The sequence below is a fragment of the Pipistrellus kuhlii genome, unplaced genomic scaffold (assembly GCF_014108245.1).
Source record: "Pipistrellus kuhlii isolate mPipKuh1 unplaced genomic scaffold, mPipKuh1.p scaffold_m20_p_20, whole genome shotgun sequence".
In the NCBI taxonomy this organism is placed as follows: domain Eukaryota; kingdom Metazoa; phylum Chordata; class Mammalia; order Chiroptera; family Vespertilionidae; genus Pipistrellus; species Pipistrellus kuhlii.
Genome location: NW_023425516.1, coordinates 13,540,317 through 13,567,534, shown reverse-complemented (window position 1 = coordinate 13,567,534; position 27,218 = coordinate 13,540,317). Strand labels below are relative to the sequence as shown.

Sequence of the window (27,218 nt, the reverse complement as noted above, 5' to 3'; positions counted from 1 at the left end):
GATGTTAGCTGGCAGCAAGGTCACTTGGTCACTCGGTGCAGGAGCCAGCTTTAGCCGGACTGTTTGAGGCAGGTGGCTCTGGGGACTGGAGGCTCTGTATCCTTCCATGCTCACCCTGGATCTTTGGTGACTTACACACACCCATGAACATCCCTGCACCAGCCTCAGTGCCGCCTCACCCTGCGCTGCCTGGGCCTGCGCCTGGGCCTGCGTGGTTCCGGAGACTGTCTCCTCAGTTGGTCCCCTGAGAGCTCAGGGCCACAGCATCGTCCTCCTGGCCTTCCCAGGGCCACCTCTGGGTCCCCCTTTGGGTTAGGAGTTCCTTGACACCCGGCCCCTCACTCCCCCCCCCCCTCCCCTCTTCATCCTTTATCTCTAGGCCCCAGGCTCCCAAAGGCTGGGGTTGTTTTGCTCATATCCATGTGACTCCAGCACGGAGCAGGGAGTTTGTTGAAAAAAGGAAGGGCCGGGAAGGAAATTACTCGTGTGTCACAAACCAGCTGGGCCCCAGAGAACGGAAACGGTGTCCTGGTTCCTCTCCTTGCGTCTCGCCTCCTGCGGGGGATGCAGACACAGCAGGCAGGGTGGCAGGCCTCAGAGTAAGCCAGCCCGCACCCCGGGCTGCAGGCCAACCCCGTCGAACCTGTGCTGCCTCGCCCTCTGGATCCTCCCCCACCCCTCAGGCTGCTGTCCAGGCCCACACCGGACCCTGGAGGTGGGGCACTGGGCACAGGGCACACGACCGCAGCCCCCTGTTGGTGAGCAGGGCTGAGGCAGAGACCAGGTCTGCAGGACTGCGGTGCAGAGAGACGGGCCCCTGGAGCCCCAAGGGAAACGGGTTCTCGGGAGGGGAGAGGGTTCCTGGCATAGAAAACAGTGCCCCGAGGCCAGGAGGCTCCCACATTACCGAACGTCCAGCAGCGCCACCACCAGCGAGTGAGGTCGAACTCTGTCCTTCATGCTGGGGACCAGGGCTCTCCAATAGGGGCCCTCTGTGCCTCCTGGGAGGTCAGTGAGGACGCTGCCTCGTTGTTCGGATCCTGCGGAGTATTTGTTCCTGGGCTCAGCCTTTCCCAGCCTGACCCGGGACCCGCGGTGCTGCTTGGGGCAGCTTGGCCTTACACTTATTTCTCTTCTCTAAGCAACAGGAGGCTAGAACTTTCTGCCCGAAGGTGGCCAAGCCTGCTGGGAAATGCTTGCTGTCGTCATCGGCCTGATTCTCGTATCTGTGGCCCTGGCGGGGGCCCTGGCTGGCCGTCCTCCTCCCAGGCTGACCCTCACCACCCCGCTTTCCTGACCCCAGACTTTCCTGACCTCCCCGTTTCACAGTCTTACCCTGGTGGTTGCAATGCAGCGGTCTCCCTTCGCTAGTTTACACTCTTGAGCTTTTAACCCTTTGCCTTTGTAACCTGGGGTTGCACTGTATCCGCTTCTACTAATGAGTAGATGGAAGGATAACGATGAACTTAAGTCTGTCCCCATGTCCTATCACACGTGGCCCCAATTCTACATTATTTCTTTCTTTCTTTTAATGTATTTATTGACTTTCTACAGAGCTGAAAGGAGAGGGATAGAGAGAAACATTGATGAGAGAGAAACATCAATCAGCTGCCTACTGCACACCCCTTTACTGGGGATGTGCCTGCAACCAAGGTGCATGCCCTTGACCGGAATCGAACTTGGGACCCTTCAATCTGCAGGCCGACGGTCTATCCACTGAGCCAAACCGGTTAGGGCTCTACATTATTTCTGTGTGTCTGCTTTTAAAAATTAACTCTTGCCCAGGCTGCTGTGAGTGTCGCCCCGTGCACTGACAGGTAGCAGGTTCAATTCCCGGTCAGGGTACATACCAGGGGTGTGGGTTCAGTCCCTGGTTGGGCGTGTGGTAGGAGTCAACCAATCGATGCTTCTCTCTCACATCAATGTCTCTCTCTCTCTCTCAAAATTAATACATTAAAAAGAAGAAGAAGAAGAAATACTATTTTTCTGGGGGATAAATTTGTGGAATTCATTCCCAGAGAAAGTCTCCCAGCCTGGATGCTAAGGAGAGGAAGAGAGCAAGGGGCAAGAGTGAGGAGCCAGCCTGTAGGAGCAGGTGGCGGTGGGAGGTGCCTACCCAGGTGTGCGTGTTGTGAAGGGAGGGGCACAGGCCGTCCCTGGGGGCAGGGGATGGAGACCTATGGGACTGTTTGGTCCTGGAGGGGCTGTGAGTAGGAGGCGGGAGTCCAGTGGACCCTTGGGGCCATGGGTTGTCTGACAGACAGGGCCTCTGCTGGCATACAAACTGAGCCACACAGGCTGGGGGGAGGGGGGAGGGGCCGGGTTTGAGGTGGAGAGGGTGGCTCTCAGCTGGGGGAGAGGAGCCGGAGTCCCTCATTGGGGTGACAGATGGGGGTGAGTGACACCTTCCAGACGTGAGAGAAGTGGGGTGTGAGGGAAGGGAGGGATGATGAGCATGGGCTCCAGAATCCCCCCGTGACCCCATCCATCTATTCTCGGGCCAAGGTCTGCCCCTCCCCAAGCTTCAGGGTTCCCACCTGTGGAATGGCGGCTCGTCCTGGCTCCTGGGAGTGTGTCAGGGACTGCACGGCTGGAGCCGGGAAGCCCTCTGCCTTCCTGAGGTGCTGGGAGGAGGGCCCTGGCGGCTGGAGCTGTGCCCGGGACAGGCGGTCGGTGGCCTGTGCCTGCCTGCCAGCCGATGGAGAGAACTTACTAGGGTGCCCACATCCCAGACTCCCCTGATTGTCCCTGGTTAATCCTCTCTTCCCTCCTGCCACGCCCTTGGGCACCCCACAGCCTAGTGCCTTCTGGAGCAGCCCAGGGCCAGCTCTCTCCGGCATGTGGGCTCTGCCACCACCCTGTCGGGGCCCTTTCCTTCCTTCCCAACAGGTGACCCTTCACCCCCCCTCTGGGTACCACTTTCAGGCCCATAGACCTGCTTCTATCACTTCCTCACCTCCCAGATGCCCAGGGCCCTAAGGTCAGGTTGGACCCTCTCACCTGCCACATTGACCTGCCTCAGGGACCTGGTCCCAGTTCCCTCTCCTGCCCACCACTGGCCATGCTGGCCATCTCCGCCAGTAACGCAGCCTGCTTAGGACATCCATGCAGTTGCTGCTCCGGGCTCCCTCCCCCGAGGCCGCTTTCCGCATCCCTCTCAGATCAGACCAGCCTGGGTTGTGCCTCCGGCTTACTTGGGCCCCCTGAGCTGGGTGGGAAACTGGGTGGCCCTGCCCTTCCGCCCTGAGCCCCGGGCATGGTGTGACACCTGCTGTCTGACGCCCGGAGGTGCCGGAGACCTGGCATCAGCACTGCGGGGCCCGAAGACCCCCCCAGCAGGGCACCAAGTGCTTCCTGTTCTTGCTGACCCTCCTGTCTCTCCCCAGAGTGAAGCCTGCCTGGAACCCTGGCCACAGGCCCCCGGGATGCGCTGGGCATGGCCTCTGGAGCCCCAGAGCAGAGCGGCCAGATGGCAGAGGAGACCCCCGGCTTCCTGGACGAGTTTCTCCACGACTTCCCGGCCCCGCTGAGCGCGGAGGGCACTTTGCCGTGGAAAGTCCCGGGGACGGTGCTGAGCCCGGAGGAGGTGGAGGGCGAGCTGGCCGAGCTGGCCGTGGGCTTCCTGAGCAGCAGGTAGGCCGCGCACCCACCCACCGGGCGGGGACAGCGTGGGACAGGAGGGAGGGGCATGGCACGGCCTTGAACCTGGCATTGCCCCCGCACATCCTTCCCTGGGCGAAACCCACGACAGCGCCGTGTTGGTCCGAGGGCAGCCGTGTCGGAGCACCGCGGGCTCCGTGGCCTAGAGCACACACATGTGCTGTCCCAGCTCTGGAGGCTGGAGGTGAGAGATCGTGTCAGCAGGGGATGCTCTCAGACAGGCTGTCAGCCAGGACCTGCTCCAGGCCCTTCTCGTGGCTCCTGTCCTTCGAGGGCCTCGCCTGGAGACACGCCGCTCCAGTCTGGCTCTCGTCGCCGCATGGCATCTTCCCGTGTGTCTGTCTTCACGCGGCGTCTCTCCCTGTCTCTCCCTGTCTCTCTGTGCGTCCCCTTCTTGTAAGGGTGCCAGTCCTACTGGATGTGGGGCCCACCCTGCCCCAGTCTGACCGGCAAAGACCCTGATTCCAAATAAGGTCACAGTGTGAGTCACCGCAGGTTGGGACTCCAGCATATCCTTCTGGAGGGCACGATTCAATTCGTGACAGGTGCTAAGCAGCAGGCCCTGTTTCTGTCCTGTGTTGCAGATGGGGAGACAGGCCAGACGGGCTAGGAGGCTGGCCGGGGCCTCCATGTTGAGGCAGGGCCTGGCCATGTGCCCTGCATGCAGGCCACGCTGCCCCACCGAGCAGCGTGGTGGTGTTTCCCCCGTCTCACAGGCGAGGAAGCCGAGCCACAGAAAGGGAGCACAGCCAGTTAGCAGATCTTGGGGGGGGGAACGGGGAGGATAGGGTGAGGCTTATGGCCTGTGACCCTCATTCTTCCTTGAGGGACCACACCCTAAGTCTCTGCATCACTCCTGAAATCAGGGCCCGGCCCTGGCCTCCATGTGCTTCCTGTGTGACAGGTCAGCTCCATTCCCCCCCACCCCAACCCGCCCCCCCAGTGAACTGCCCTCTCTGCTGTGCGGGAGCCTGGGTTGCTGAGCACAAAGGCCCCAGTTGTGGGCCGGCTTCCGGGCCACATCCATCCCAGCATCCCCCACGGTTGGCCCCACAGAGCTTAGGAGAGAAGGCCCAGCGACGTGTCCCTCGGGGTGGCGTGTGCAGAAGAGGTTGGCAGCGGGTTTGGCTTTGAGGAAACATTTTAGAGGCAGGTAGGGCGGAGCAGGCCTGGGACCTGAGGGTGCTGGACGGGTGCTCGGGCGGTGGGAGACGGGAGGGCTCCCAGAGGTCTGCCTCCCTCGGGGCCGGGAGCACAAAGGCAGGAGAGGGAGCCGCCAGGCGCAGCTGCGCACTCACAGGGGAGAACGGAAATGCAGGGGTGAGGAGGGCTGGGGTTGTGGGAAGAAAGGCACCTCTGCTGACCGGGCCGAGGAGAGCAAGAGGACTCCGCGTGCCAAGGACGACGTGCCCGTGGGGACAGAGAGGAACAGCTGGGCCTCTGGGACCCGGGGCGGGCACCAACCTGAATCGGGTCCCAGGTCAGGAAGGAGAGGCCTCCGAGAAGGGATGGGTGGGGCTGGTTTTGCTCCAGAGCAGTGGAGATGGCGGGGGGGTGGGGGGGGCGCGCGGGGGGTGAGGAAGAGGAGGGTGGCCGAGCAGGAGCAGGTGGCCGCCCTCCTGCCCAGAAAGGGGTCTGAGCTGGAGCAGTCAGGAGCTGACCACAGGCTCCGTGGGGCGCAGGGCCTTGGGGGAGCGAGTTTCCACGTCCTCAGGGTAAGTGTAGGGAACAGCAGGACTTACTTGAGGTGGAATGGGGCTTCTGGAGGCCCAGCAACAGGCCCTGGGCTCAGGCATTAAACGGGCACCCCGTTAATTAGCAGGATGACAGAGCAGGCCTGAGGCTGTTCAAGACAGAGAGGCCGGGGGGCTGGGAGGCTGCAGAGCACCTGAAAGTGTAATATTTTATTTATTATTTTTTTTAATGTATCCAACTTTTTAAAAATATAGTTCTATTGATTTCAGAGAGGAAGGGAGAGGGAGAGAGAGATAGGAACATCAGTGATGAGGAGAATCATTGATTGGCTGCCTCCTGCACACCCTGCTTTTGAGGATGGAACCCACAGCCCGGGCATGTGCCCTTGACCAGAATCAAACCCGGGACCCTTCCATCTACGGGCCGATCGACGCTCTATCCACTGAGCCAAACCAGCCAGGGCAAAGTGTAATATTTTAGTCATATATTTTCCAGCCATCTTAGTGGATTTATTTTTAGTTCTATTTGTCTTTTTCTAGTTGTTCTTTCCTACGTAAATGCAGATGTTGGCATGCCGTCTTCACTGCGTGATGTCAGGAGCGTCCCACCCGGGCTCCCGATCCTGGAGCTCGAGCTTGCGGGCCGGCGCTTGGGTGAAAGGGGCCCCGGGCACATTGGTCCATGAGTTTGTTCAGATTGTAAATGCTCTCTTTTACGACACTGACTGGAAGTCAGATCACTGAGGTCAAGGGTGTGACAATTTCTATCCTGTTGTGAGCAACTAGTTCCATGTTACATCTCAGGTCCCCAAGCGGGGTGCACCTTACACTGTATTATTTATGTGCCTTTTCATCTCTGCTGCCAAACTAGAAACTCCAGCCCTGACCCATTTGACTCAGTGGATAGAGCGTCGGCCTGCGGACTGAAGGGTCCCAAGTTCGATTCCGTCAAGGGCATGTACGTTGGTTGCGGGCACATATTCAGTGGGGGGGGGGGGGGGGTATGCAGGAAGCGGCTGATTGATGTTTCTTTCTCCTCAGTGTTTCTGACTTTCTATCCCTTTCTCTTCCTCTCTCTGTAAAATAAATAAATAAATAAATAAATAAATAAAATATATTTAAAAAATAATAATAAACTAGAAATTCCTTGAAGATAAGTGGGCGGGACTAGAGCGTTGGTTGGCTCCCTGGTCCTTGCACACACACACCTGTCCCTTCACTGCATCTTGTGTTCGCAGCCCGGACTGACTGGGGGCCTGAGAGCCTTGAGAGTGTGGGGGGCGGGGACAAGCAAGCCTGTGGCCCCCGGCCAGGCATTGTTTAGGTCCCCACGGCAGGAAGGAAGCTCGGTGGCCTCCTCAGCGGGACTTCAGAGGGCCTGCAGGAGGGCGCAGCTCGGGGGAGCAGCCGCCCCTTCTCCCTGCCCTGAAAGAGGAAAACCCGGCGGTGGGCAGGAAATCCCCAAATAGCAGAGGAACTCATTTCTCATGTCTTGACTGGTTGTTTTTCAAAGGCAGTGAGTGCCAGAGGCTCCTCCCCCTGAGCCACCCTCTCATTCATCCGGGTAGATTCCTGAAGTCATCTGTAGACATCACAGGTGCCCGGCCCCAAAGGCACATGACCCGTCCGCCAGGCTGTGGGAGGGCCTTGCCCTCGGGGTGAGGCCCCGTGTTGTCAGCCCAGCAGAGAACCACAGGCCGCCCGCCTGCCTGCCCTGGACCGGGTCCCCAGGCCTCAGGGAAAGGCACAGGGGGGTGAACACATGTCCTCCAGCCTGCAAGGGGCTCCCACTGGTGAGGAGGCAGATTCTGGGGTCAGGATATATTCTTTTTTTTTTTTTTTTTAATATATATTTTATTGAGTTTTTACAGAGAGGAAGGGAGTGGGAGAGAGAGCTAGAAACATCGATGAGAGAGAAACATCGACCAGCTGCCTCCTGCACACCTCCTAGCGGGGATATGCCCACAACCAATGCACACGCCCTTGACCAGAATCGAACCTGGGACTCTTCGACACTCTACCCACTGAGCCAAACCGGCCTCAGCAGGATATATTCTTTATTTTGTTTCGTTAATCCTCACCCGAGGGTGGTTGTTTTTCCCCCCGTTGATTTTTAGAGAGTGGAAGGGTGGGTGAGAGAGAGAGGAAGAGAGACACTGATATGAGAGAGAAACATCGATTGGCTGCCTCCTGCCTGTGGCCCCGCACATGGGGCCAGGGTATCGAACCTGCAATCACGGTGCGTGCCCTTGACTGGAATAGAACCCATGATCCTTCAGATCTTAGGCCGATGCTCTAACCATTGAGCAACCGGCTAGGGCAAGATATATTCTTAAGGCTGTGGGGTACCTGGGGTGGCGACCCCTGTGTCTGGGGGAGCCACGAAGGGCTTGCCAGGAACATGGTGTGGGAGGCTGGGCAGGCAGGCAGGCAGGCGTGGGAAAGGGTCTTGTGGCAGAATTCTCTAGTCCTTCCCCCCTGACCTCAGTCTCTTCATCCCCATGACTTCCTAGGAGCTGCCACTTACTCGTCCCTCTTCCTGAGCTCCAAGTCCCATCTCCTCCCTCCATTGGCTTTCCCGCTCCTGCCCACGCCCTCCCCACAGTTCTGATCTGGGGGGGGGGGCCTGGCTGGGATCGTGGCAGCACTCAGCAAGTCTTGCCTTCCAGAACTATTCCTCCGTGGCCCTGGGCAGCCACCTCTCCGGCTGTCCCGGCCCTCCAGCTGCTGTCTGCGCCGGCAAGGACCTTCACGCTCGATCCCGCACCCCCGTTCACTTGGAGGCCCCGTCTCCCGATCAGGCCTCCTGGCCTCAGCCGGACCTGAGACTCACTGTGGACGAGGGACCTGTCCAGTCCCCTCCTGTCCGCCGCCAGGTGCTGTTCCGCCAGGGCCTTGGCCTCCTCGCAGTGTTTACCCTCCGTCCACCCTGAGGGGGGAGGCCGGAGAGAGGCCCAGCCCATCAGGCACGTCCCTCTTCAAAGCTCACCGAGGTCATGGCTCCCCGTTTTTTGACACCTGCCCCCCTACCCCCAGCCGCCCCTTGTACCAGCTGCTCTGATGGGCCAGGGACCCCTTGGGCCATGCACCGCCCAGCCTTCTAAGCACAGCCCGAGGGTCCCACGGTCCTTTGTTTGTTGGTTTGTTTCCTGGGGTGGCCGTGATGAGGGACCACAGGCTTGGCGCCCCAACCAACAGTAATGTGTTGTCTCGGTTCTGGAGGCTTGAAGCCCAAGATCAAGGTGCCAGCAAGGCTGGTTCCTTCTGGTGGTTGTTGGCCGCCCTTGGCTTGTAGGTTCATCACTCCAGTCCCTGCTTTCATCCTCACAGCATTGTGTGTGTGTGTGTGTGTGTGTGTGTGTGTGTGTGTGTCTGTGTCCCAATTTCCCCTTTCGATAAGGACACCAATGTTACTGGATTAGGGGTGACCTCATCTTAACTAATTACATCTGCAACCAGCTTATTTCCAAACAAGATCACATTCGGAGGCCCTGGGGATTAGAACTCAATCTATGTATTTTGAAGGCCACAGTTCAACCCATAAGCTCCCCAACTCCCAGAGGTCCCCAGCTAGTACTGATGACCAGGCACCTGTCATCAGACTGAACGTTGGACAGTTGGTCTGGCCTGGCCGTGGAGGCCAGTGGACACCGCCCACAAGTCTGTGACACCCCTGCCCCCCACCCCACCCCAGCCCACATCTGGAGCAGCACAGGCCCCAGGAAAGGGCGTCACGTGGACCGCGGCTCCCCAAGGACAAGAGGTTGACCTGCTTGTGTGGCCCCCGGTAGGGGTGCAAGTAGTGGTTGCCGCCTCCTGCGGGGCTTCCCTGGGCGGAAGGGGCCTGAGGGCTCCCTCTGATGCTGGCTTCTGCCGAGGCGCCAGCCCAGCTCCCGTCTCTCCCGCCCCAGGAACGCCCCGCCGGCCCTGGCTGCATCGCTGGCCCGCGAAGCCGTTTCCCACCTGCTGCGGACGGACCTCTCCGAGTTCAGGAAGCTGCCCGGGCAGGAGGAGGAGGACGGCGAGGAAGCGGAGGAGGAAAAGGCCCCTGTGACCCGTGAGTTCTCTTTGTCGGGACCCCGGGCTCAGCAGGCAGCCGGCTTCCCAGCCAGACAAGGGACAGGCTGCCGGCGAGCACCAGAGCGGGAGAGGGCAGGGCTCCCCTGGCCGCCAGGCCTTTGCCCTGTGCTGGTGGGAAGGCGGCGTGGCAGCATGTGGCTGTGTTCCTGGGCTCAGGACGGGGCAGGGGCGTAGGATGCGTGGCAGCACGTGGCTGTGTGCCTGGGCTCAGGACGGGGCAGGGGCAGGATGCGTGGCAGCGCGTGGCTGTGTGCCTGGGCTCAGGACGGGGCAGGGGCGTAGGATGCGTGGCAGCACGTGGCTGTGTGCCTGGGCTCAGGACGGGGCGGGGGCGTAGGATGCGTGGCTGTGGGCTCAGGACGGGGTAGGGGGCGTAGGATGCGTGGCTGTGTGCGTGGGCTCAGGACGGGGCAGGGGCAGGATGCAGAGCGAGCGCTCCCAGCCACCGCCGGGCTTCCAAACAGCCGGGGTGAATGGTGTGCGTGTGTGGCCCGTGTTCCAGCGGAGGACACCGAGGTCCCGCTGCTCGGTCACGCTCTGTTCTGCCTCACCGACGTCAGTCACCCTGCAGAGACGTGGGAGCGGGTCCCAGAGGCAGCCTTGATGCCCAGCGGAGAGGAAGTGCCAGAGCTGGGCCCCTGGGCCGGGCTGACTCGGCCCTGCAGTGGAGATGCAGTGGGTTCCCCTGCGAGCGTGGGGAGTCAGCCGCCTCCCGGACAGTGGTCAGCGGGGCGGCCCACGCCAGGCAGTAAGAGGGACCTGACCGAAACCCGCTTTGGCTCAGTGGAGAGCGCGTCGACCTGCAGATTGAAGGGTCCCAGGTTTGAATCCGGTAGAGGGCATGTACCTTGGTTGCGGGCACATCCCCAGTAGGGGGTGTGTGGGAGGCAGCTGATCGATGTTTCTCTCTCATTGATGCTTCTAGCTTCTCCATCCCTCTCCCTTCCTCTCTGTGAAAAATCAATAATTTTTTTTTTTTTTTTTTTTTTAAAGAGGGACCCAAGACAGAGAGTGAGCCTTCTTCTGAAGAGGCGGGGCTCTCACTTTGCATGTCTTCTTTCCTGATCCTCGTCACTCCTGTCTGTCACATTTCACCCTAGTACCCGCTCGGGTCAGACCAGAACCACAGCAAGCCAGGGCTGCGGGGCCGGGGCCTACGGCGGGCTGCGCAGTGGGCCGGGCTGGGGCCAGCTCGTGGTGGCTCCGGGCTTCCCAGTGATCGGAGCAGCTCCGGCCGCAGGCAGGGCCGGAGCCAGGGGGATGCAGAAGACGGAGTGGGCGCTGGGGCCTCAGCAGATTCTCCTTCCTTTGCCGTTTCCTATCTGACCGTGTTATTGTATTAGTTTTTTAATTGAGATGTAATTGACACATCACACTGTGTGAGTTTAAGGCGTACAGTGTGTTGATTTGGTTCATTTATGCAGTGCTTTCACTAGCACCTCCCTCACATCACTTAGTTACAGGCACACCTCCGAGAGACGGAGGATTCGATTCCAGCCTCCGCTACAGAGCAAGTCATAATCTTTTTCTGGGGTTGGGGAGTGATCTTGCCTTCGGTTTATTAAAAAAATGCAACGTTTGACAAGCACACAATAACGCAAAGCACAATAAAACAAGGTATGCCTGTATCAGCATGAGAGGGAGCACTGAGGGCAAAGCCAGGATCAGGCCAGGAAAAGAGAGGAAAACAGACAGCCTGTTCTGTCCTGGTGCCCGGCTCTTTTCCCAGGTTCCCTGCCCCCCAGCCATCCCAGCACAACCTCCTCTGGCTCCCACCAGAGGCCTGAGACAGGCAGCCATTGTCTTCTGCAGAGCCTACAGGCCCCGCCTCGCCCGAGTTCCTGCAGGAAGCCAGCGCCACCTGTTGGCGGGGAAGGAGCAGTGCAGCGTCTGACAGAGGCAGAGACCTCCACATGGGGACTCTCGCTCCCATGCAGGCCTGGCGTCCCTGCCTGAATCCGCCCGCCACCCCTAACATGGAAGTGGGCTTGATGAGAGCTATCTGTGGGTGTCAGGAGAGACATCACCCAAGGGCAGAGGAGTGACTGAGACCTCTGTGCCACGGGGTCAGGTGGAGCACCGGCTGCCCCTCCCCAGGGAGCAGTGCCTGTGGGTGCCAGAAAGCAGGCAGACCTGTGAGCAGCCTAAGAGTGTGTGGGCCAGGCGAGCCTCCCCACAGCTTATCATTCTTATCGGTAATTGCCCTTTGCTGGAGCCAAGATTCAAGTTTCAACATGTTGACGAAAACACTAGCGTGACCTAAGGCAAGAGAGTAAACGGTGCTGTGTCTCCCTGGGTGTTTCTGACCTGACACAACCCAGTTCTTGACAGATGCTGAATGGGTGTGGTGGCAGCGGCCAATTCCAGGCACCCCCAATGCGAGGATTTCCTCGGACACGCTTTCCCCTGGCCTCAGCCCTGCTTCTCTCCTTCTGTAGCCACTGCCGTGAGGCACGAGCTGCTGCTCCTCCAGCTCCCCAAACCCTTCGAGTGTGGCCCGTGACGTTCCTGAGTCTGCCCCGCCCCCAGTGGCTTGCCCTGGGGCCGCTGCCCTCGAAGGTGTGCCTGCCTCCAGCCCCTGGGCCAGCAGGGGTCTCAGGAGGGGTCTGTGCAGCAGAATGAACTGGGTCTCTGAGGTGAAGCACCTGAGGTTTCCTTTGCACCTGCCCATCGTCCATTTCTTCTTTAGAGCCAGGCTTCGGTAGGACTTGGATTTTTGTTTTAAAATCTATATTGTAGGTGCTGTTACCTGTTGCTGCATAACAATGGCCCAGCATTAGTGACCTCAAACAATAGACATTTATTATCCCACTGGAGGCCTAGTACATGAAATTCGTGCACTGTGTATGGGAGGGTGTCCCTCAGCCCAGCCTGTACCCTCTCCAATCTGGGACCCCTCGGGGGATGTCCGACTGACAGGTTAGGCCCGATCCCTCTCATAGTCCGGGACTGCTGGCTCCCAACCACTCGCCTGCCTGCCTGCCAGCCTGATCACCCCCTAACCACTCCCGTCAGCCTGACTGATGCCTAACTGCTCCCCTGCTGGCCCGATTAGCCCCAATCGCCCTCCCCTGCCAACCTGGTCACCTCTAACTGCCCTCTCTCGCAGGCCTGGTCATCCCCAACTGCCCTCCCCTGCCAGCCTGGTCACTCCTAATTGCCCTCCCCTGCATTCCGGTCACCCCTGTCCTCCCCTGCTGGCCCGGTCACCCCCAACTGCCCTCCCCTGTCAGCCTGGTCACCCCCAACTGCCCTCCCCTGCTGGCCTGATCACCCACAATTGCCCTCCCCTGCTGGCTATCTTATGGTGGCCATCTTTGACAATATGGGGGCGGCCATTTTGTGCGATGGCATGAGGGTCAATTTGCATATTACCTCTTTATTGTATAGGATAGTTTCTGAGGGGCTGGAATTTGGGAACAACTGAGCAGGTAGATCTTGCCCAGGATCTCTCATGAGGTCGGACGAAGGCCAGTGCGGGCAGAGGCTCTGCTTCCAAGATGGTTCAATCACACGGCTGTTGCCAGGAAGTCTCAGTTCCACGCCATGTGGACTCCCCACAGGGCTGTGTGAGCATCCTTGCGACATGGCAGTGATTCACAGGGAGACAGAGGAAGAGAGGGTGCCGGTGGGAAGGACCGGGCACCCGGGGTGAAGCTGCAGTGCCTCTTAGGACCTGGGATCTGAGGCCACCCACGCTCACTTTGCTTTTATCACCTTCATCGGAAGCAGGTCACTCAGTTACATGCTCAGCGGGAGGAATTGAGCTCCCCCCGCTCTTGAAGGGAGTCGTGTCGAAGCATTTATAGCTGTATTTTAAAGCCAACACCTGGGGCTAACACCTGTGAGATAAATTGGGAAAGCACTGAAAAGGTGTACATAAGGAAAAATCGCCCATAAACCAGCCCCGTAGCGAGCCTCCGCCGGCTGTGGCTGTGCCCTCCCTGCCTTGTATTTCTGGGCGCCGGCGGTAGGAGGCTTTCACAGACTCGATATGGAACTTTCTATCCTCTTTCTTCACAACATTTTCTTTAATATCAGTGTTTCTTTCTGAGTGTCATGATGTAAGCATTTTACGTGCTTACAAACTCTGTAAAAGTCCATTTTTGTTTTCCCCTTTATTTTTTTATTTTATTTTTTTAATATACAATATTTTATTGATTTTTTATAGAGAGGAAGGGAGAGAGATAGAGAGCTAGAAATGTCGATGAGACAGAAACATCGACCAGTTGCCTCTTGTACAACCCCCACCGGGGATGCGACCGCAACCAAGGTACATGCCCTTGACCGGAATCGAACCCAGGACCTTTCAGTCCACAGGCCGACACTCTACCCCTGAGCCAAACCAGTTTCGGCTGTTTTCCCCTTTAGTTTGCTTTTTTAAATTAAACTTTATTTGAGAGAACCCTAGCCTCACATGCAGTTATAGGAAATAACACATGGGGATCTCAGGCATCCTTTACCCAGTTCCTTCCAATGGTAACGTCTTTACAAAACTCCTGAAATATCATGGCCAGGATCCTGACGTAGTCAAGATCCTGGACAGTTTCATCCCACAAAACTCCCTCAAGTTCTAATGTATGCCACCCTAACACTCCCCCACCCCCACCCACACCCACACACACCCTGACAACCACTAATGGCCTCTATTCTATAACTTTGTCATTTCAAGAATGCATATAAGTGGAACCACACAGTATATAACTTCTGAGGATTGGCTCTTCTCATTCAGCATGATTCCCTGGAGATTCATCCGGGTATCTGTGTGTGCCAGTACCTCCCCCCCTTCCTCCTGCCGAGCGGTCTTCCGTGGCAGGCGGCACCCACGTTTGTGTAGCTGTCCACGCACGGAAGGACACCCACGCCGAATCGGGTTCCACCCGTCACACGTGAAGCTGCTGTGAGCAGCGAGCAATCGGGCGCACTGTTGCGTGTGAGCATCGTCTTAATTTCTCTGGGATGAATGCCCAGGGGTGCAGTTGCTGGGTCAATGGCAATTACATGCTAATTTGCAAAAATAATTTTTAATAGCAGCTTAATTCACAGAGAACAGACCAGAATTTACTCCGTCATGAATATATATTGTTTCTAATTAGTGCAGAATTATACAGTGATCCCGTGCCCTGTTCTTAAGTCACCTGCACTGCTGGCTATCTCTCTGGGTGGCGGTGTTCCGTGAGAGGACGTGTCCCACCGGGGGGCCGGGCCAGACACGTCCCGCTGCTGATGACACAGGTTGTCTGTCACACGTTGTTTGTCAGGCCGTGCGCCCCGGGGGAGACGGGCTGGGCCGGCCTGTGGTGGGGCTGTCTGGAGAGCTCAGAGACCGCAGGAAGGGGTGAGGCAGGGAGAGCGAGCAGAGCGCTGCCGGGCCTGCGCTGGTGCTTCCTGACCGCCCTCCGTCTTACCCGTCAGTGCTGGATGCCAAGGGCCTGGCGCTGAGCTGCTTCAACCGGCTCTGGGACGTCTGCAGCCAGTGGCAGAAGCAGGTGCCCCCGGCTGCCCGGGCTCCGCAGCGGCAGCGGCTGGTCTCCGTCCACGCCGTCCGGAACACTCGCCGCAGGATGGAGGACCGGCACGTGTGCCTTCCTGCCTTCAACCAGCTCTTCGGCCTGACCGTGAGCGCCCCCCCGCCGGGCCCCGCCGCCCGGCCGCCCTGGCCCCGGGGCGGCCCCAGAGGCCGTGTCCCGGCTCAGGACAGGGCGGCCTGGGCGGGCGCGCACAGGGGCAGAGGGCGGGATACCACTCCGGGTGCCATAGACCTTCCCACCAGGGCCGAGGCAGGAGTGATGCCTACAGCTTCCGTCTGCAGGCCGAGGTGCTGGACATCTCTCAGAGCCCCTCCAGGCAGCACCTGACCCCTCCAGTCGGCGCCCGACCCCTCCAGTCGGCACCGGACCCCTCCAGCCGGCCCCCAACCCTTCCAGGCAGCACCCGACCCCTCCAGGCAGCACCCAACCCCTCCAGGCGGCGCCCGACCCCTCCAGCCGGCCCCCAACCCCTCCAGCCGGCGCCGGACCCCTCCAGCCGGCGCCGGACCCCTCCAGCCGGCGCCCGACCCCTCCAGCCGGCGCCGGACCCCTCCGGCCAGCGCCCGATGAGAGCCGTTGGCTGGGTCACAGCCTCGGCCAGGCACGAGGTCAGCAGGGCGGTAACTCCCGCTGCATTCCCAACCAGGACCCCGTGGATCGCGCCTACTTTGCGGTGTTTGACGGCCACGGTGGAGTGGATGCCGCGAGATACGCCGCCGTGCACGTCCATGCCAACGCCGCCCGCCAGCCGGAGCTGCCCACGCGCCCCGCAGGCGCCCTGAGGGAGGCTTTCCGGCGCACCGACGAGATGTTCCTCTGGAAGGCCAAGCGAGAGGTGAGGACAGGCGGCGGTCCTGGGCAGTGGGGCCGGTGGCCATTAGCACGGAGAGGCCCAGCCCTGCCGAGGGATAGGAACTTAGTGCTGGAAGGCTCTTGACTCATTTCGTTCTTACAACCAACGGGGCTTGTTTTTCGTTTGAACAGAAGCCACAGAAAGCTTGCCGCTTGCCGCTGGTGCAGCCTGGCCCTGCTGCCGCGTGGACCTGCCCCACTGCAGCTGGTGTGCAGACTCAGGATCTTGTTTTCTTTTACTTATTTATTTTTATAATCCTCACCTGAGGATATTTTTTCTAAAGAAATTTAAAAAAATATATACTTTATTGATTTTGTACAGAGAAGAAGGGAGAGAGATAGAGATAGTTAGAAACATCGATGAGAGTCACTGATCAGCTGCCTCTTGCACACCCCCTACTGGGGATGTGCCCACAACCAAGGTACATGCCCTTGACCGGAATCAAACCCGGGACCTTTCAGTCCCCAAGCCGACGCTCTATCCATTGAGCCAAACTGGTTTCGGCTCTAAAGAGTTTTTTAGAGAGAGTGCAAGGAAGGGGGAGAGGCAGGCAGAGAGAGAGGAAAACATCTCCCTGGGAGAGACACTTTGATTGGTTGCCTCCCACACATGCCCCAAGCAACCGGGACCAGGGATTAAACCTTCAACTGAGGTACTTCCCTTGGCTGTGCCCTTGATCGAATCTAACCTGCAACCCTTCAGTCCATGGGCCAATGCTCCAATCACTGAACCAAACCGGCGAGGGCCCAGGGTTTTGTTTTAATCAAGCATGGTAAAATGACGGAGACGTTCGCCCTGAAAGAAGAGTATTCCTTAGAGGAGTTGGTCACTTACAGTTCCCACGAGGATGCACCGGCCACAGGGTGCCACGTGAGAAGCACCACGTGGGCCAGGAAGCAGGGGGAGAGAGGAAAGCCTGGCTGTGGCCTCTGCAGGAAGCATGGGTGAGGCAGGGCCAGCCAGTCACAGCAAGCTCTGGACCGGACAGTTGGAACCCCTCTACAGGCCCTGGGCTGCAGGTGCAGTCCCGGCTGTCGGAGCCAGCGAAACATTGGCTCAGCATGAGAGGCAGAGCAAGTGGTTGGAGACATGGGCTCCTGACCCGCTGGCTTGTGCATGAAAGGGTCTCTCGGGGGAGACGTTTGGTATCTTTAGGAATTAGCTGGCCCAGGGGAGTGGGGCATTCTCCCGAGGATTAGCAAGGCCAACACAAATGATCATAAAATACAGAAAACAAAATCATCATAAAATATAAATCATAAAATACAGAAAACAACCTGGCCAGTGTGGCTCAGTGGTTGAGCATTGATCTGTGAACCAAGAGGTCAGGATTCGATTCCTGTTCAAGGCACCTACCTGGGTTGGTGGGCTTGATCCCCAGTGTGGGGTGTGCACGGAGGCAGCCGATCAATGATTCTCATCATCGGTGCTTCTTTCTATCTCCCTCTCCCTTCCTCTCTGAAATCAATAAAAACATACTTAAGAAAAATAAAATACAGGAAACAAAACTCATGATTGACATGCAGCCACACTTCCCCTGGCTCTCCTAGTCCTGGGCAGGGTCTCAGGAGGAGCTGGTGTCTTGCTGGGAATGCTCTTTCCTCGGGAGTGAGAGCCACACAGGGATGGGACGTCTGGTTCTGAAAGAAGAGAGAACCTGTCCTCCCCTCAACCCAGCGCTGAACCTCACCTGCATTCTCGTCAGCTGGCTCTCCTGCAGCCTGTGGGGTCGGTACAAAGATGTGTCCATTTTGGACCTCGGGAAACTGAGGCCCGGTGGACCTTCCCCAGTTGGCACAGCGGGTGAGGAGATTGGGGGGGCGGGGGGGCTGCACCATCACCAGACGCTCTAAGCACAGAACAGGAATATCACAGTGCCATCCTGCATCGGCAGCCCTTTCCTCTCTCTGAGCCCTCCGCCAGCGGTTCTTCCGTCTGGAGTGAGAGTGCCTGCAGGGCAGGTGCCTGTCCCCGCTCACCTGCTCGGCATCTCTTCCCACAGCGACTGCAGAGTGGAACCACGGGCGTGTGTGCACTCATCGCGGGAAAGACCCTGCACATCGCCTGGCTGGGGGACTCGCAGGTCATCCTGGTGCAGCAGGGACAGGTGGTGAAGATGATGGAGCCACATAAACCCGAGCGACAGGTGAGGGGCTCCCTCCCCCCACGCCCTGGGACGTCCCTGGCCTCACTGTGCTGGGCCTGTCAGGGAAGCAGATGGCCAGGGAGCCCTGGCCAGGCATTGCTGGGACAGATATAGTAAAGGAGACCTTGGGCCCTCACCGGATTGGCTCAGTGGATAGAACGTTGGCCTGTGGACTGAAAGGTCCCAGGTTCGATTCCGGTCAAGGGCATGTACCTTGGTTGCGGGCACATACCCAGTAGTGGGGTGCTGGAGGCAGCTGATCGATGTTTCTCTCTCGTTGATGTTCCTTTCTTTTTCTTTTCTTTTTTTAATTTTAAATATATCCTATTGATTTTTTACAGAGAGGAAGGGAGAGGGATAGAGAGAGAAACATCAATCATCTGCCTTCTGCACGCCCCCTACTGGGGATGTGCCCATAACCAAGGTATTATACAAGCCCTTGACCAGAATCGAACCCCGGACCCTTCAGTCCACAGGCCAATGCTCTTATCCACTTAGCCAAACGGTTTTGGCTCATTGATGTTTCTAACTCTATCCCTCTCCCTTCCTCTCTGTAAAAAAATCAATAAAAAACATATTTTTAAAAAGGGACCTCGGGCCATCTTCCCAGGAAACCCTTGGCGCTCCTCCCCAGGGAAAGCTCCCCTGTCTGACTGCAGTGCCCAGGGGTCCCCTAAAGCTTGGGTCATGGACAAGCCAGTGTCACAGCCACACGGAGCCCAGAGCTGCAGGGCAGAGCTGAGCTATGTGCCCAGAGGCAGCCGGGCAGTGGGGTCCGTGTGCAGTGTCTCTCATGCACGCAGACCAGCAGCGGCTCCCCTGGGCTCTGGGGACGAGGGCAGGAGGAGGCGATGCCAGGCTGGGAGGAACCAGGCTTGGGGCTTCCTTAGGCAGAAGCTACGCTGCAACCCTGAGGTCACTCACCCACCCGAGCTTCCGGGTTTCCATCTGGAAGCAAGGATGACTATTCCTGCTCAGACCATGCCTCACAGAAGTGTCCGCTCTGTCTTCTGAGGCCGAGAGCGAGAGTTTGCATCTCTGGGGGGTGCCTCAGGCCCCACATGCTGCTCTGCACTGGCTTTTCCACCTACTCATGTCAGTACATACACATGGGGTGCCCCCACCCTCTCCCAGGGCCGGTGGAGTCCCATTCATGTCCATCCGTCCTCGATGGACATGGGTGTGTTTTTTTGTTTTTCCCCCCCAGTCTATTTGGGACTAGAAACAGGCAGCTGAGTACTGCATTTCCGTGTTCAGGGTCAGGTACATCTGAAGGGCACGTCCCCAGAAGCGCAGTCGCTGGGTCAGAGTGCACAGGTTTGCAGGCTGCCCCCTCGGGCAGTCTGAGAGGTGAGAGGCCTCCGCTCAGGGTGCATTTCTGTTATGGAACCAGCTCCGGCGTCTTTCCGAGGCTGAGGATCGTTTCCGTCACCTTTCCTGAGAACGCGCGCGGTTCCTGCCTTTTGCCTATTTTTGTGCTGAACTGTTGCTATTTTTCTTATTGATCTGCAGGCACCTTACATGCTTTAGGGAGGTTGGCTCCCTGTCTGTGCAGCGACTTGCAAATTCTTTTGTCCTTCTTTTCGGGCTTTTCCGTGTGTAAGTGTCAGTTTTATGTAATTGTGTGGAACTGTCTTTTCTTTTGTGGCTTTTAGAAAGCATTGCATAACAGCCAGGAATGACAGCGTTCCTTAGCCTCACAGCCTGTGCTCAGCTGCCTACATATGCCCTCCCCGTTGTACAGAGGGAACTGAAGCTCAGAGAGGTTAAGTAACTTGCCCAAAGCGCACAGCCAAGAAAGGGCAGGCATTCTCTTGTCACTCCGGAGCCTCCAAAGTCTGCTCTCCGGTGGACCCTCCTACCCAGACAAGCAGCCAGGTGACATGAGGCCCAAGTTAGGTCTAGATACAAACCTGTGCTTGAGGTCCCGGTTCTGCACCCACGTAAGCTCAGTGGTTAGCACCTCCTCTGAGCCCCTGCGCACTTTTTGCAGGCAGCATTTCCCAAACACTGCCTGAGCTCAGCAGAGCGGACCATGCAAAGAACAAGGACAGATGTCCATGCTTGGGCCTGGCTCCACCCCTTCCAAGCCTCAGGCTCATCATCAAAGAGCAGACACTGGTGTCACCACCTTCAGGCCATAGGCTCAGGTCTGGAAGCCTCCTTCCAGGGGAATGGACAGAACTAAAGACGTTTTAGGACTCACGGCTGGACCGGGCCTGTCTGTCCTCTCTGGTCTGGAGCACCGCAGTCCTCTGGGGAGCCGGACAGGGCCTGTGGGTGGAGGAGAAGGATGAGGACCCAGGGCCACAGGGCTTTCCAGGGCCCGGCTCAGGTTTCACCCAGCCCTGCCAAATGGCCGCCTGTCACACACGCTTGGTGTCCTCCCAGCGGCTTACGGGGAAGGGACAGTGTCCTGGCGGAGGGGCCTGCCGTCTGACCCTGCGGCTCGCGCGCTTTCTGTCGCCTCGGGAGCATCTCCCTGGCTCGGGGACAGGCTGTGGGTCGGTGGCTGTGAGTGGCCCGTCCGTATTTGCACCACAACCTATTTAGCCATTTCTGCACCTGGAGGACGATGAGGTATTTATAATTCCTCACTGTGTTACCGATGCCTCCTGGGGGCATCTTTGAGGAGCTGTGGCTCCCAGCGCTGCCTTAGAAACCAGCCCAGCTCCTCCTGGCTGGCAGTGCCCGCTGCCCTGCCCGCGGGAGCGCCGAGGCCCCACTCTGGCTGTCTTCCGCAGGACGAGAAGGAGCGCATCGAAGCGCTGGGCGGCTTCGTGTCGTACATGGACTGCTGGCGGGTCAACGGGACCCTGGCCGTCTCCAGGGCCATCGGTAAGGAGACAAGGGGGGAGACCGAGGCTGCCGGGGGCCAGGCCTCGGGGCCCAGCTGCTGGGCACGGCAGTGTCATGTGCTGGAAAGGTGCCTGCCTTTAGTAAGGCTGATTGGAGAGTGGCTGTCAGACACCTTGCACGGAGAACTGCGGTTCAAGTTACTCTTTGTCATTATCTCTTCGTTAAAACACTTTCCTCAGAAAGATCGAGGCCCCGCTCCCCTTGGTTAGCGGGGTGATAAGTATTAAATGTTCCCTAAGTGAGATGTATCCCCCTCCCCCCCATTCCTGCCGATGATTCTTTTTTCTGTCTTAAAATCTGAAGAAGTACAAGCTTCCCCGCCCACCTCATTCTGTTTTCTCAGCAGCCTGTCTCTGCCGGGCCTCCCTCCGGGCTCGGCAGCCATGTCCCCTCTTCAGATTCCTGCTGACTAACCCCTCGCTGGTTCACCTGTCCCTCCGGCCGCCCGAGCGCCCCCTCTTGCCAAGCGCGTTGCCTTCTATGTAGCCCTCCTCCCTTGTGGCTTCTGCCCGAGCGTCTCTGGACACACGAGGGCAGGGAGGCAGGGCAGGCCTCCGTGGCAGCCGAGGGGCCAGGCTCCCGCCCCAGGAGAGGGGAGCTGGGCCTAAGGGATGACGGGGTCAGTCCATGCTCCTTGGGCAAAGGAGGCAGCCCAGTGAGACTGTCAGAGCAGGAGAGGGGCCGGCAGGAAGCCCTGAGGGGGGCTGGGAGGGTGTGAGCTGTCCCAACCAGGGGGGCCGGGGGCGGGGGGCTGGAGCCGCGTTTTGGAGGTAAAGCCAGTAGGACCCGCTAACAGATTAGACGTGGGGTGTGCGAATCAGAGGGGACCCTCGAATTCCGGTGCTGTTTTCCACGCTGAGGAGACGGGAAGAGCAGGTGTGGGGGAGGAAGAGCAAGCTCAGCCGAGTGCCTGTCCGGTGTCTGACGGGAGCCGTCCGGAGCTCAGGAGGGCCAGGGCACTCCTTCTGGGCCCTGCCCCCGGAGTGACAGCTGTGCTGGAGCTGAGCTCCAGCTCTTCCCTCAGGAACACCGGAATAACCTGCTACATCCCCTCCATCGGAACTTACCTTTTCACCCCCGGCCTTGCCTGTGAGCGGGCATTGGAGGAGGGGAGGCCACAGCGGCAGGCCTGGCCGGATGGACAGCTTCTGACTCCAGCACTTCTCTCCCACGCCAGGGGATGTCTTCCAGAAGCCCTATGTGTCCGGAGAGGCCGACGTGGCCTCCCGGGAGCTGACCGGCTCCGAGGACTACCTGCTGCTGGCTTGTGACGGCTTCTTTGACGTGGTCTCCCCCCAGGAGGTGGCCAGCCTGGTGCACAGCCACCTGGCCAGGCAGCAGGGCAGCGGGCTGCATGTCGCCGAGGAGCTGGTGGCTGAGGCCAGGGAGCGGGGCTCCCGCGACAACATCACGGTCATGGTGGTCTTCCTCAGGGACCCCCGAGACCTGCTGGAGGGGTGAGCCCAGGGGGCCGGGGAGTCCCAGGCTGACGGGAGCAGCCAGGACGTGCCCTCTGCCCTCTCGGAGCCAGAGAACAACACCCCGTGGAGAAGCTAGGAGGCCCAGGGCCCTGGTGGTCCCCCCCTCTGACCCTTCCCCTCCGGTGCCCAAGGACCCAATAGGCAGGGGTGGGCAGGCGGCACCACCCAAGCAGTGCTTTTCCCTGGGACCCCTGAGCCCCGTGCTGCTTGCATCGGTCCCTCCTGATGGCTGTGGGACCGATTGCCTCGCGCCTTGCTCATGACAGGCAGTGGGACGGAGGAATCCTTGCCAAAGAGATGATGACCTGGGACTGGATTGGCTCTTGATCCCCACGGGGTGGGGGTGGGACCAGAGGCCACGGTCGCTGGCTGTGGCCGGACCAAAGACACCGCATGTGGGGGCAGTGGCGCGCTGTGGGGGACCTAGAGCCGTGGGTATTTGCAGACACGTCCTGGGCGCCCAGCGCAGGTTTTCTCCCTCCGTTCCTTGTAGGCCACAGCTGGGAGGGTTCATGTCGGCACACGCACCTGGCTGCACTCAGCTGGCCGAGCTCGCTTCCCCAACGGGAGAGGGTCTAGGATTGCTTCTGCAGTGGCTGCCTGCCCGCCTGCGTCAAGGCAGCTGGGACATGCGGGGCCCCGGCCTCACTGGTCCCGCTCCTCCCTCGGAGGGGAAGGGGAAGCTCAGAGATGCTGCACTTGTCTTGTGTGTTGTTGTTGTTTTCCAGAGAAAAGCCTAATTTAGAAGCAGTATTTCGGTTTTTCTCGCTGTTCTGTCAGTGCCAAAGTGACCTGTTGTGTCAAATATCCTAAGCGGAGCTTAGCATTTATTTTAATCCTTAGAAACTTACGTATTGGTTGTTGTTTTTTTTGTTTTTGTTTTTTTAGGGGAAACTTCTTTTGCAGTATTACTGAATTTTTTTCTTAAATCAAGATTGAAATAAAAACCATTCCAGGTAGTGTTAATAAGCCATTCAAGTGCCTTACACCGTTTAAGGGAAGGCTAGATGAGTTCGAGAAGGCGTGTTTGAGTTTCCACGAGGATTGACTTTGTTACAGAGGGTGGTTCAGTCCGGAATTCTCCCAGAAGAGTTCTCTCTGCCTCGCCGAGGTGTGCCGCTGAGAGGCAGCAAGGTGGTTCCCAAGAGCCTGGGCTGTTCGGCGGGGCCCGGGCCGGACTCGGGGCCCGGGAGCCAGCCCGATCCCCACCTTCCTTGGTTGTGCCACTTGGCATCTGGCCGGACCCTAAGCTGAGGGCCTGAGCTCCGTGAGCGGGCAGGCACGCCCTTGCTGCTGTTTGGAATGTTCCAGAATGTCTTTCTTGTGTGTTGGTAGTTGGCTTGGTCTCATTTGGAAACACATTCTCGGAGGCTCTGGCAAGTCTGGTGTAGCCTGTGGGTCTGTGTGAAGGCGGCAGGCATGTGGCTGGGAGTCTGTCCCACCCGCCCGACGGATGCCCCTCTTCCTGCCAAGAGCTGGCAGCCTCTGCTGCCCTCACTGCCTGTGGGAGGGCTCGTCTGGCCCCCGGAGGCCCTGGGGAGGTGAAGCTCAGGTGACTTTGTTTGCTCACGTCACGTGGGCGCTACAGCTGCTGTGAGGATGGAGGTGGCAGGGCTGGGCGAGGGCTCCAGGCAGAGGTCAGGCCTGGGGGAGACGGGTGTCCAGTGGGAGGACCTGGCTTGCAGGGTGGGCAGGGCTGCTGCAGGCAGAGGCTGGCAAGTCTGGGAAGGGCAGTGAGTTGCTTAGCTGAGGCTTCAACGGAAGGTGGCCAGGGGGCTGGGCTGTGGGAGGAAGCTTGGTGCCGGGTCCCCAAGGCCAGGAGTCCTGTAGAGGCATTCTGAGGCCCCCCCGCCCCCACAGCTGCAGAGCCCCAGGAGGCTCTGCCTGGGGAGCCCCCTGGTCCCAGAGCACTGAGCGGAGGCCCGGGGAAGTGGCGGGGATGATGAGAGGATGTTGCAGGGAGAGGCTGATGGTCCATCCAACAGGTAGGGAAGGAGCCAGGGGGGATGAAGATGTTGAGCCACAAAGTCAGCGCCTTGCTCAGGGCCTCATGATAAAAAGCATCTTAAACGTGATCGCTGCAATTCAGAGAATGTTTGGCAGCCAACGTGACCATGTGTTACCCCATTTAACTTGATGGCCCGCTGCCTTCTGGGGGCCAGCCCGAGGCTGGCAGGCTGGATGTGGCCCCACCCTTCCCTACCAGCCTGGCCTCCTGAGGGCATGACCTTCATGGAGGGAGGGAGCAATGGGCTTGTTTTTCTCATCTTTGCTCATCCTACTCCGTTGATTGCTGCCAAGAGAGGAGCTTCATGCGTGGAGTCTGGATTCCACACTTGGTGGCCTGATTTGTGCCCTGATCTGAGGCTCCACCAGGACATTAACTCCAGGCTTGTCCTGGCACCTCTCCGATCCGAGCCAGACTGTTGGAATCCACCCCCTCAGCCCCAGCAGAGGCCCTGAGCCAGGCATCGCTGTCTGTGTGGCTGTTAGTCCGGGGAGTCCTCTTACCCTGCTGCCCAGGGGCTGGCCTGTGCAAGCGCCTAGGCACAGAGCAGGTCTTTTCCATCCTGACGGGGCTGCACTGGGAGCCACTGGGCATCTTCAGCCACCGAGCATCCCGGTCCACTTCCTCTTCAGGACACAGTCCCACGAGGGTCCCCGGCTGAGACACTGGTCTGAAAACCGTGGTCCCCTCTTCAAGTCCCAGCTTTGCCACTAGCTTATTGCTTATGCAAGCCGAGCAGGTCGTTGCATTTCCCTGGGACTCAGTTTCCCCTTTGTAGGGCACAGGGTTGCACAGAGTCTGCAGCAGCTGCGGGAATTGTGATGTGGAGGTGCAGGGGGTACTTGGGTGAATGCTGCCAGCGCCGAGGGCCCTTCCCCCAGCACCAGCAGGGAGGGGGTGAATAAGTTCTACTAGTGTCTATTCTTAAAATGAAGTGGGTTGGAAAAGAATTGAGCTACCCATGCCAGCGCCTTATAAGGAATACAAAAGCTGGAGCGTTCCAGCCTTGCTTTTACAGGTAGAGCTGATTGGGAGCCAGCAGGGGTGGGAGAGGCAAGCAGCTGAGGGGGAGGGGGGCTGGAGGAGAGGCAGGACAGTTGGGCTCCCCAGAGCGGCCGGTCAAACTCCCGACCCGCTGAAATCCTAGGGCGACTGCCCAGCCGGTGCTCAGCATCCAGGGCCTGGAAATGGGGGTGTTTTAGGGAGAGAGCAACGGGGTGCTCGCTGAGGTACCCCGTCGGCTGTTGGCCGCCCCCTGCCTTTGGCCATGGCCCTGTCTCCTGTCCTCCCCGGCCCACACGCAGCCCCTGGCCTCGCCCCCTCCCCCAGCTACCTCAGCAGTATTCCGGGGCCAGGGCACAGTTCCGACGGCTCCTCGGCCTGGCTCCCGCGCCAGCTACACGGAAACTGGGTGGGTTTGTGCATAATGAGCCATTGGGTTTGATTCTGCCTGTAGCCCAAAGGGGCAGCTGCCTGGGGGCCTTTTCCAAGGCTCCACAACTTTGCCAAATTCGCTGAGCTTTGCCATTCATGTGCTGTGCCAGCCTTGCCAAGGATTTATCTGTGCACATTTGAGTGAGGTTCTGTGGCGGAGGGAGGGATCTCTGTTTGCCCTGACCTGACTGTAGGGACAAGCCCAGGTGGGAGTCCAGAAAGGCCGTCTCCTCTCCCAGGGCTGTTGTGCTCAAGTGTCAATAAACCACGAGTCTGAAACCTGCGTCGAGTCCTGAATTCTGCCTTCTCCCACCTCTGAATTCCTGGTTCCCCTAGGAGTCCGGGGTGTTCGTAAGCTCCTGGGGTGAATGGGGCCCATCTACAAGTCTCCTTGCAAGGGGAGCAGTTGGATTCTGGAGGCAGCCCTACCTCTGCAGCTATCCTGCCCGGCCTGTTCACACCCCTGGGCTCCCAGCCCACCCTCGCCAGCAGCAGGAAGTCTCATTCACTGTGGGCCTGTGCAGGGGCGGCAGGAGAGATGGAGGCCTCTGGGGAGCCCGCAGGAGTCCTTGGTGTCCCTGGGCCACAGGGGATGGACACGCTGCCTGCACAACACCCACCCGGGAGATAGGTGGTTCTTCCTAGAGCTCCCGGCTGAATTCAGACCCCTAGGGAACATGGTCCGCATCCAAAACACTCCCTGCAGAAGCTGCCGAGCCGGGGCCCCGAATGCTGCCCGAGCTTCTCCCCAAAACATAGGGTGGGGTAGCTTGTGCCTTCAGGCTGGTTGGGGCCAGCTAGCTGTCAGCCCCAGACACCGAGCCTCTGCCCTCTCCTTGCCTATGGGACCCTCCCCCTTGCCCACTTTCAGGTCTGGTTAGCCTCATTCCCATAGTCCTTCCCCAGTCCCTCCTGAGGGCTTTTAGCCACCCCCTCCTGCTCCAGGCAGCCTGGGCATCAGCCTCCCGCCCTCCAGACCACACTGCAAGGGAGGCAGCATGACCTCTCCATCCTATTTTTTTTTTGGGGGGGGGGGGCGCGGCTGGGGCTTCCAACCAGGCCCTGCCCCTCCCCCAGCCCCACCTACTCACCCATCTGCCTTGTGCCTCCCTCGCCCCCTCCGCCTCCTTCAGAGCTCCCGCAGAATCTGCCAAGCAGATCCTCGGTCTTAAGTATATGCTGTCTTGATTGTTCCCTAATGAGTCGCCTCATGTGTCTGAACCTCATCACTAGAGCCAGATGGTAGTTCCGCACTCCCCCCTCCACCACCGCCACGGAGCCTGGAGCCCAGGAGAGCGATCTCTCTGAGGCCGTTGGCTGGGGGCAGGGGGAGCCTGAAGGACTGGACGCACTGCAAGCAGGGACCAAGTGACCCCTGAGGGGCCAGAACATCAGCCGGGTTCTCTGCCAGCAAGGAGACAAAGCTGCACCAGAGGTCAAGTCTGGACGAGGCTCTGCCAGGCACAGCACAG

The 27,218-nt window shown here is 59.1% G+C and overlaps 1 protein-coding gene across 2 annotated transcripts in view; it reads left to right on the top strand.

Annotated features, from left to right (window-relative positions):
* Positions 1–26,025, top strand: part of PPM1F (protein phosphatase, Mg2+/Mn2+ dependent 1F) — a 28,423-nt gene extending 2,398 nt beyond the window's left edge. The window contains exons 2-8 of one of the 2 annotated variants that reach the window (XM_036449202.2): positions 3,387–3,633; positions 9,266–9,411; positions 14,850–15,052; positions 15,612–15,800; positions 17,821–17,964; positions 20,709–20,802; positions 22,001–26,025. In XM_036449202.2, coding sequence (XP_036305095.1) covers positions 3,437–3,633; positions 9,266–9,411; positions 14,850–15,052; positions 15,612–15,800; positions 17,821–17,964; positions 20,709–20,802; positions 22,001–22,284 — 1,257 coding nt within the window. In that variant the 5' untranslated portion in view covers positions 3,387–3,436 and the 3' untranslated portion in view covers positions 22,285–26,025. Of the gene's footprint in view, positions 1–3,386; positions 3,634–9,265; positions 9,412–14,849; positions 15,053–15,611; positions 15,801–17,820; positions 17,965–20,597; positions 20,803–22,000 lie in introns of both variants that reach the window. The other variant, XM_045585531.1, reaches the window with a different exon arrangement.
* The last annotated feature ends 1,193 nt before the right edge of the window (positions 26,026–27,218 follow it).